This window comes from Apis laboriosa, unplaced genomic scaffold, assembly GCF_014066325.1.
Source record: "Apis laboriosa isolate Shangri-la unplaced genomic scaffold, ASM1406632v1 scaffold5213_cov150, whole genome shotgun sequence".
In the NCBI taxonomy this organism is placed as follows: Eukaryota; Metazoa; Arthropoda; class Insecta; order Hymenoptera; family Apidae; genus Apis; species Apis laboriosa.
In genome coordinates this window covers 1410026-1421133 of record NW_025223582.1, presented here as the reverse complement: position 1 = coordinate 1421133, position 11108 = coordinate 1410026, and the positions used below count along the sequence as shown (strand labels likewise).

The 11108-nt window shown below is 28.8% G+C and overlaps 1 protein-coding gene across 1 annotated transcript in view; it reads right to left on the bottom strand.

Moving 5' to 3' along the window:
* Positions 1–762: 762 nt before the first annotated feature.
* Positions 763–11108, bottom strand: part of LOC122717517 (octopamine receptor beta-2R-like) — an 83658-nt gene continuing 73312 nt past the window's right edge. Inside the window, exon 5 of the mRNA XM_043941672.1 lies at positions 763–1129. Within this exon, the coding sequence (XP_043797607.1) occupies positions 1099–1129 (31 nt within the window). The 3' untranslated portion in view covers positions 763–1098. The remainder of the gene's footprint in view (positions 1130–11108) is intronic.

The following is an 11108-nucleotide window of genomic DNA, read 5'->3' as shown; positions in this document are numbered from 1 at the left end:
TAATAAATTTCCATCGAGATTCTGCATTCTGTCTTTCTGACACGAATTTCTGAAAATTTCATACATTTCGACGAATAAAATATACAAAGATCTCGAAATACTTTTGAAATGTAAGAGAAAAACGATTTAATGGTCATAAGAGAAGTTTACAAATTTCTTGGAGAAATTCGAAATAGCAATTATTCGAATGTTTGGTGTTTAATTTTTTCATTTTAGAATTCAGAAAATTGTTTAGGAAGAAAGTAAGAGAAAATAGAATGATGCAGAGTGATAAAATTTTCTAAAGTTTTGATTCGTTATCATAATCTGTAATAAATGTTCGTTTCGTTGAAATTTACATACATACGTATTACGTATATATTTGCAAATAAAGAGAAATGCAATCGGAATTTCTCTGTTGTTGAGATCAATGTTTGATGGATTTTAAAAGTATAAAAAACGATAAATATGTAGAAATTCGAAGGAGACAATTACATTATTCAATTGCATAGGTATTTTTGTATATAGGAGGGATAGAACATATTAATACTCTAGATAGAAGATATATAGTTACAAAATTGATGCAAATATAAATTAAAAATTTTTCCAAAAGCTAATGACTTTGAAAAATTAATGAGGGTGAAAAAAAGGAAAGGAAGAAGAACGAGGGAAATTTTTCTTATAAAAATTATAACAAATGAATGCTAGTTAATAATTTAAAAAAATTAGTTTATTCCTTCGCGAGATGTATTTCAATATTCAATAATAATAATTCAATAATTCTCCAGTCCTTCGTTCAGCTATTTTATTCATTCTTTAATTATATTCGACGTATTTAAACAATAATTATTTATAAGTATCGTTTTATTATTCACTTTAATACACTTATAATCTACTTGAAAAATAAATACATAAATTTGAATTTTAAACTGGCAACAATCGCCAATCAATCCTTAGCCTTTCTCCTCAATTGCATCATCATTTTCCCTCCATTCTGTTAGCTCACAATCATGCCACTCGATTCATTGTTGATTACATATTCATCCTTCTTCTTTCTTCCTTATCGTTCTCGTGATCATCGCGTGGAAAATCGTGTTCTTTCCGCGATTATATATAGTTTTATTCACGTAGTGTTGCTACATCGGCCAATCTGTAAATAAGAGACAATCAGTGAAAATTCTATCGTAATGCGAGACATTTCAATCGCATAAAAACAAATTCGATTTTATTGTTCATGCATCTTGTCGAGCCGTATTCGAACGTAACGAATAAATAAACGAAAGGCGATAAGGGAACGAAGGGGAGAATATCGTCTCTGTTGGATTTGTAATTTTTTTACCGTGTGAAAAATAATTAAACGCGTCACGAGAATCTTAATGAACCGCACTCCATTCCGCAGTTGTCAACCGCCCCTAAACGGGAAATAAATGGAAAACTGGGACGAACCTCGTGCGCTTTTGGGAAAACTTTTGTCACGATAAAATATTTTTTGGATGAATTTTTTCTCTTCGTTCTTTCTTTTTTCTTTTTATACCAGCATTAATTCGAAGGATTATTTATTAGTGACAGTCATATCGATAGGGTCTTGATGATGTGATAAAGTATTGATATTCGTGGAACATTTGGTGGAGGATTTCGATTTTAGAAACCAATACAAATATAAAAATGTCGAGATTTATTTATTGAGATTTATTTAAGGAGATAGAACGAGATGGAGATATTAGATTAGTCAATTTCATTTTTACTTGAAAATTTTTCGATTCGCTCTTTCACGAGAAATTCCTTGATCACATTATTCCTTGTCCACGAATAATGCAACATCCTATATAATATCAATATATACTTATAGATACTTATATAAATAAATGTTATAATTAGCAAAGTTATTTTAAAAAGGAAATGAATCTTAATATCCCTCTACTTTGTTCTTTTATTTCCTTCGATACTTTTCCCCATTTAAAGAAATATCTTTAAAAGAAAATTCTCCAAATATAGTAAGATTGCTAGGATTGTATTATCGGTTGCTAAAAATAACTATCAACTAACTATTTTTCCACAACATCAAACGCGATATATACGGCGTTCCGCAGAAGGGGTGGTTTTGCATGCGCTTAATCAGTGCGAGGAATCAGCCATCCTCCCCTTCGCCAAGGTCGCATATTTCAGCCCCATCGGCTCTCCACTGACGTAAATGAGCTCCTTACTTAAGCATTCCGAGTTTTCGATGCCTGATATCGATCTCACCAGCCCGCCTCTTCGAGCTTCGATATCCCTCGCGTCGTTTAATCGGATCTTGACTTTCAATGTGGAGAAAATTGCGTTAAAATGGCGTTCATCCTTCATTTTCACGAATAGAATTGTAGGATGTAGGATGTAGGAAAAGGATGTTGAACGAAAATGATTTTTAACGCACGTGGAAAGTTCGCTACGTTAATTTTCAAATTTAATTAAAATTTTATTTATGAGACATTTTAATTATCAAAATTTTTAAATTTTTTAAATTTAAAAAAAAATCAATTTATTTCCTTCGTAGTTCTTTGTTCTTAATTTGATAATTATGTTAAACGTATAAGAGATTTCACCCCCAAAAAATATATCTTTTTATTTCTCATATATTAATGTTTCATGATTCTATACATAGTGTTTCGTTACAAATTTTCATCAAACGAAATTATTCAATTTTCTCAAAAAAATTATTCGATGAAATAAAATTTAAATAATTACAGTAGATAAAATTCTGTGCAAAATCAAGGGGGATAGTCATAAAAAAGAATTTCGTCTAAAAAAAAATTTAATTTCGACATACCTTTAATAGTGAAATTATCTCTTTCACAGTTTCGCCATTATAAATTTTGAGCAACCCTATTATTTAGGAGAGATTCCAAGCATTTTTCTCTGAAATAAAAATTAATCTTAAAAAAAGAGTTGTTGTCGGAGAACAAAGAGAATTATATCCATCCTTCGCTAACGAACGACCCAGCATGATGGTTTCTCATCATACTATTTAGAACATAATCATATTTATCACGTAATAGGATATACCTTCACGAAAATTTCACGTATCGAAGACACGTGACTCTATATATATATAACTATATTGTTAACAAATAGTTATGAGAGACAGCGAAGATCGTCTCTCTCGTTGTTTTTAGACCCGCTTTGTCTATGCTCTTATAGTTTGACGATATTTTCTCATTTATTCTCTTTTCCTCGTCATTATCATCTAATTTATTTCACGCTTGGATCACGCGATAAAACTGTGATTAATAACATTTGTATCTTTTATATTTGGTTTCTTCGTTTTTAAATTTTATCTTCGTTAAAAATATCTTTGATTTTTTGATAATTATTCGAGGAATATTATATAAAATATTATATAGGATATATTATATAAATCGGTGTTTCAGAACGATGAAATCAATTATATCATAAATAAACACGAGTAATTTATGCAAAAGACGTTCAATTCTACGTATTATTTAGAGTATTATTTATCGTAAAAATTTTCTGAATAATAAAATAGATACGATTGGATAGATATAGATTAATTCGTTTGATAAAAAAGAGGTTCTACCTTTTAAAAGCTTTTTATTACGATTTGATCTAATCAAATTATTTTCTTCTTTTATTAGAATCGGGTCTATGTTGATAAATTTCAACTCGAAAATTAATCTTTTAATACCAGCTATTGCTTCCTTTGAACGTCAATGAACTTTATTCCGAGCATCCACCGGTTAACTTCAAACAGTTTGAGATAAGACAAGTCTTGCAGAATTCGTGCTCAAGGGCTGTCTTCGGGCTTCGTTAATCGTATTCAAATTTCTTTGCCTCCGTCTGAATTTGCTTTGCATAGATATATCACGGTATATTAGATTTAAAAATTTTAATCACGCGATTAAAATATTATTATTCGTGAAAAGTCTACTCTAGAATCCAATAGTTGATATATAAAAATATTTAATTTAACGCAAATTGAAATTTCTATTTAGAATTTTTCGCATAGGATATTTCAGGTTTTTAATCTACAACTCTGATATTATGCGGATATATTAAAGCATTTTAAAAGATATACTTCATTTTTCTTTTTATTCGTTTCGTACTCGTTTTAATTTTTAATAAGGTAAATCTTTTTCGAGATCCTCCACTCAGGGATAGATAAATTCGAAAAGGGATAAATTCTTAAAGTATTTAATTATAAAATAATAATATTAATATATTATAATATATATTTATAAAAATTATTAATAATTAATAATATTCTTAATTAATGAAAGTAGCAATATTTGATTTTACAGTGGCCAGCAAATTTAATAATTTCTTTCGATGATTAAATTTGAAAATCACGTTGTACAAAGTGTTCGAGTTAAAGGAAAAAATGCATTTAATTATAATCCATTAAAATTCTCGTACATTATCTTTCATCTGGCTTGTTAACAATTATTCTGCCTTAACTGTATTCCATAATTACATATCAACCGTGATATAAATGGCATGCTTATTTTCCGTTAAGCGTCTTAATGTAATATCTCGGCGATATTAATTTCGCAGTAATACAGTTTGAGACTTACGTAATTAAACGTATGAAATTTCATAGAATACGTTCTCGCATGTATCGGATTTATTTTATTCTGTAAAGAAAAAAAAGTTTTCAAAACTTACGATTTCTTCTTCTTTTTCTCTCTCTTTCTTTCTTTTTTATTATTTACAACGTTCAATTTCGATAATTATATTAAGTGGATTCCTTATTAATTTTTTTCATCTCGAAGAATTCATCGAGAAATTTTCCAAAAATCACGGATCCTTTATTCGTTAATTTGTCAAACAACTCGTATTCCAAAAAAAAAAGTGCGTCTTTTTATCAACCAGAGATTCACTCTTTGCCATCACAAGTTCCACGACAAAACGACCAACACGAGAAGAAACACGTTTTCATCCCCTCGTTTATAGTAACGTAAAAAGTACTTTCGGTCCCGAAAAGAGAAGAGAAAAAAAGAAGAAAAGCGGAAAGAAGAAAATTGAGGCAAAAGATAAAAAAAAAGAACGCAGCTCGCAATTAAGTGTCCTCGGTGCGGGCTGCAATCAAAGAAGCTTGCTTCGCGGAATTGTAACTGCACTGCATGCCAGCTGCTGCATTAGCTACATGCAGCTTGGAGTGGCTTCGTAGTGGGGTTGCTGCAATGCGCAACGGTTACGCCAGGATCATGCCGTTTCACCCCTGTGTTTAGGAATTTCATTAAACGTTTTGTACGAGGAATTAATCTCTCGAGAGTAAAGTACGGTTGGATAAACGAGGGAAGGATGGTAATTAAGATAGGCAGCATGTACGAAACGATATGATAAACGTGACGATCTCGAGGAGGTAGTAGTAGTAGTAGTAGTAGTTTCGAAGCGGAGAGTCGAAAATTCTGAGAGATTCTTTATTACTGCGAATCAAATAAATATTCGAGTTAAAAATGGTTTACGATTTGAGACGAGAGTGTGGTAAAAGTATTTTTATGGGTATTCGTTACTTGTTGTACTCAATAAATGTATCATTAGACTGACGTTTCATAGAGAATACGAAATTTAATTGTTATTAACAAGTTGGACGAATATTAAGTTGATCGAAGAATGATATTTTGAATGTAATTTGAGATTCTATTTGAGAATTTTCGTCAAATGATATTATAATGTATTAAGATATTTAATACTAATCCGTGAAGGTATTTGAATACTATTTTACAGAAAAAATGAAGCTTAACCTAAAAATTTTGATTCGAATGGAAGAACATTGGTTTGATATAAATAAAAATATTAAATAAAATTTCGACGTTTAATTTTATAATTTCGTACAACGGTTTCAGCGACGAATGAATTGAAACGTATAATAGCGACGAAGATAATCGACCATTTCCGTGGTACATTTTTAACTTGCATTACTTACGAAAGATTGTTATGAAATTATCCGTGAAGAGACGTTGAAGATAATATTCTACAAATAATCGTAAGAAGATTATTTTCTACGTCTGAATATAAGGTAATATAATATTTTAATAATTTTCAAACCATCGTCGGATGACACCAATTTGATATTAAATAACGAATGGTGAAAAAGTATTATTCTGCTTTAATAAATTTGAAATAATTATATTTAATAAAAAAAAAAAAAGGAAATATCTCGTGTTATTTAGAAATAAGTCATAGGTAGATTTAATGATACAAATTTTACAAAATTTTTTAATATTTAAACCGAATTTTAATACCATCTGATCATAAATATTCAAATAATTTAACAACTTACATCTAAACTTACATCAAACATATAAACTTAACATTAATATACTATACAATTTCATATTGTACGTACCTGTATATCGGAATATAGGAAATTCACACGATCAATTATTCGTTTCTCATCTGTGGGATAAGTGGTCAAATTTCAAAAAACAATCTTTATTTCGACTGATCCTCATTTGAATAAGTTATGACAAAAAGAAATAGTGGACATTTAAAATACAATATCCTGCTACAATATCGTGATCGCTATACAATGACAATTTATACACTTATTATTTACAAGACATTCATTTCATTTTTTCTTCTTTTTTTTTTTTTTTTTTTTATTATTAATTATTCTTTATCCTCTTTTACATCATCATTTAATCCTCGTTTTATTGCGATAGTATGCATCGATCGTTACGGTTATTATTATCAATCATCGTTATCATTACGGTTATCATTATTATCGTAAACGTATCGTAAAATCGAATCCAGGCAAAATTCCACGAAACAACGCGTCACACGGTTACACTTTTTCTTTGTTTTTTGTGACGCGCTTTTGATTGTCTATAGTATATATTTTAAGTACGATTACATCTAAAAATTCTTTACCTTCTATTTTCATTTTAATCGTTTCTCTCATTATTTATATTTTGCACGCGATATTTGAAACGGAAACTGCAACGTTCGTATAATAAATAATCGAAATTTGATTTAATAAACGGAAATGATATTATTCGTAAAACCAATGTATGCAGTTCGAATTGACAAAGTTTATTAAATGTTGCATCGATGTAATTTATATTAAATTTCAAATTTGACACCGATTTCGAAGTTTGCAGTTTCTATAAACCGAAACGCGCTCATATTTGGTAAAACGCATCGAGAAGAATAATTTTCGATGATTTATTGCTGATTTAGGTGGAAAATTTACGTAATTACGAAAGGAAATAGAAGGAAGGAATCGTTAAGAAAAAATATCTTTCCATCGCGTTTTAAAACAAAAAAGTTCGTAATACAAAGGATCTTTTATTCGAAGAATACTATCGCCACGTAATAATAAAAATTATTATTTAATCGCTTTAACCCTTTAATTAAATTCATTAAAAAGCACAATTGAAGTGGTGTTTTTCTTTTCATTGAACTTTGATTCCATACAAATTTAACCATGATAAAATTTTATTCTTCTCGACGAGAGTGACTATAATCCATTATCGCAAACTTTTAAACGTCATTTCATTAATTTTTTCCCTCTCGTACGATGTATTTATTGCGACACATTTAAGATACCTAAACTAGGAAGTACGTTTTAGTTTTCCAGATCTGTCGTAAATTGAATTGGAGAGAAAGATGTGGGAGGAAAAAAGTAAAGTAAAGAAAAGAAAAAGAACGACAGTCTGCTTCCTTCTTCTCGCGATATATCACATTTGCCTCGTGTATTCGTGAAAAGTCTGTCACGAAACGCACTAATTTTATTTATTTATTTATTTATTTATTATTTACGATGTTTCGCGCTCTTAACATTATAGAAACGATTATGAACGATTACCTCGCGATTCGAGACAATTTATTTAATTTATCACACACAATTATCGCTTATTATTGCTTACTCATCGTTTTGAATCACAGAGACTCAGCGTGAACGAGAGAAAGTTTGCTAAATCGACGAGATTGCGATGGAAATTGGTAATTTGTTTGATTTTCATTTTAATCGTGATGATGAAAATTGATGGAAAGAGAAAATAAAAATTACGAAATCAAGATTTCTATTAATTATTGGATACATTTACGTTTAATTCTACCTTTGCCATTTTCATGTTGAAATTTAGGTTATTTCAGTTTCATAGATTTTATTATCAAAGTAAATTTAAATCAATAAAATTCTCATTATCATTCGAAATGCTTTGCGTTATATCGTTGCTCATGAAATGAAAAAATAGAAAGGCTTTATGAAATTTGTTTCCATTCATCGTATTCTCATTGTTCTCGTTCAAAATGTAGATAAAGTATGGTTTTTGTTCAAAAGAATTGATACCGCGGTACAGATTTTACATAAATTTTCCTCTCTCGTACAATCTCAAATGTAATTTTTAAACTTTGCCGAAATTACGACGTTCTGATTTAACATAATGAAAAATACCGTTTTATAAAGATAAATAATTTTCAATCTCTCTGTTTGTTACAATCGGATAATTGGAAAAAGTACAAGAATTCTATAAAACTCATTCGTTCGGTCTCACAATCCACTATCTTTCTGTCCAAAACAGAAGATAAAGACGAAATAAAAGATATACCTAAAAGATGAGCCAATTATCAAATTACTTTCTTTCCACCGCAATCACGATTCGATCAACATTTCCATCGATATTGTTGCATTGATACGTCTACCAGAATTTACAATCCTAGTATCTCCCGACCTCTTCTCGAGTTAGAATCCTCTTTTAAAATATTCGAATAACTTTCGATTAACCTTCTCCTCTTCGAAAACTTAAATTTTGCCTTACGTTTAATTAACAGAATCACGAAGACGAGAATCGATCTTAATTAACAATCGTTCAAGCTTTCAAAATATTCCGCCTTTTTGAGGATTCGCGACTCCTACGTTGGAAACTTGTTGTATCAGAGAAATCGGAAATAGAAGACCCAAATTCGACGTGTATAGCGAAATTAATCCGTGTCTCCCTCGATTTAATCTATCGAAATATTATTGCAGAGATATAATATCAAAACTATTCTATGCTCGTTCTAAACCATATATTGGATCCATATTTATAGTGTTTTATTTAATTTTAGTTTCTGAATATTAAAAATAAAAATTTAGATATTGTTAGGAAAAGGAAAAATTAATTTACAGTTGTTGGAAAATAAATGGATATAGCGAGTTTCGATGCTTATATCTCTCATTTCATACAATCGAATCGGTCCGCGAAGAATCGAAGCGCACTTGCTTTTCTTTTCTCAGTTTTCCCGGTTTATCGAATTTCGCTCGCACCAATTCTCATTACCCAGATCCGACTGATGTCTCTAATTAGAGTTGACAATCATCCGTATTGGGAGGCCTGTTGCGCATATCGATTCTTATCCATCTTTCCAATTCCGTCCAATTATAGAAGAGAATCGTATCTAACGATTCGATTTTCTTGTTTACATTTTTCATAAGTTCATCGATTTATTTGACCAAGATTCTTCAAATTTATTTCACTCGTTATTCGTGGATTTTGCATTGTTAGAGTTGCTTAATTTTTAAAGGTGTTTTTTTTTTTTTTTCTTTTTTTTTAAAACTCTGTATAGAATGACATACTTTAAGATTTGGGTCAAATTTAGATATGGAAATGAAAATAAATTTAAATCAATTAACTAAGGGTTAATGGTAATTATTTACAAACGAGAACGGATCAACGATTTTAAATATATTTCGCTATATTCGAACAACTTTTCTATATATTAACGCTCGGTTTTAATTTTGGAAATATCAATAAAAATATTCCTTTAAAATATAATAAAATATAATTTTCAAAAGTTTCAACTGTTATTCATTGTGCAACTTTCGTACGTTATTCATACGTTATTTCATACGTTAAAATATTGAATTTGGATTAAGTTACGTTGTAATGTTGTTTCGTTTGGTTTTCGTTTAATTCAATTATCTTTATTGTTTATTATTCAAATATAATTTAAACTTAAATCAAACTAAAACCATTTTAAAATTAATCCAAACTTACAAAGATATATAAAATTTTAAACATATAATATTATGAAATTATATATATATATAACGTTTGAAAAAGATTTTTGTAATATAAAATATCAATGAAATCGGTGAGATGTCTCTTTGCGAATAATTACCATATTAAAAAAAAAAACGTATCACATGCGATCAAAATTGGACAAACATTGGAAAATTGGAAAAACCAATTCCTCCGAAAAAGTATTTAAAATATTCCGTATATAGCAAAGTAGGTCATCCTAGACACAGTGACGTGCAAAAATTAATCGAATAAATTTTTTAGGGGATTCATGATTAAATAATCATTTTTATCTTATCTGACTTATCGAGCGTGTATACTTTTTTTTTGAAAATTTTAAATTGTTTTCTCAGATATATTTAAATCTTCCAGATCTATCATCGTTAGATATTAATAGTAACTTTTCTATTTTGATAATTTTTTGATTAAATAGTCGATAGAAGGTAGCATAAAAATTCTAATTGCTTAATTTTTTTTTTTTTTTTTTTTTAATTCTTGGTTTTCATGGAACACGTAGTGATACCAAATATATTTGGTCGGCAGTGTATTTCTATTACGTTAAGTTATTGAGAATCGAGAGGATTTTTACTATTGAGGTATATGTCGATATATAAAAAAAATGCTTTATTAAAAAATTTTAAATTTTACACTCTACACTATACGTAGAAAATTTATTATAAAAAAGGATAGCTTTTTTTTCTAATAAGCATATATTGTTTGATTAAAGTGAAGATTAATGAACAAGTTTTAAGAGCAATATTTTTTGGCACGTCACTGTAGAGTAAATGATTTCTAACTTACGTAATTATACTGATTTATATTGAAATAGTTTTGGAATGAAAAATATAATTTTTTCAATATAAATAGAAGAATATTTTTTGTAATGAATAAAGTGCACATTTTATGCACTTAATATACGATATACGAATATGGTAAATAATCGGTGACAATGTAAATTCTTTGGCATTACTCGTCTTGTATAGGATATTTATGGCAATGATATTTATTTTTGTTTATTTATATTATTTCGTTACTTTAATAAATCTAATAAAGAGCAATAATATATTTGTATTATATTATAATAGGATTAAATTATTAAATTGGATGGAAATTTTATTTTTGAAG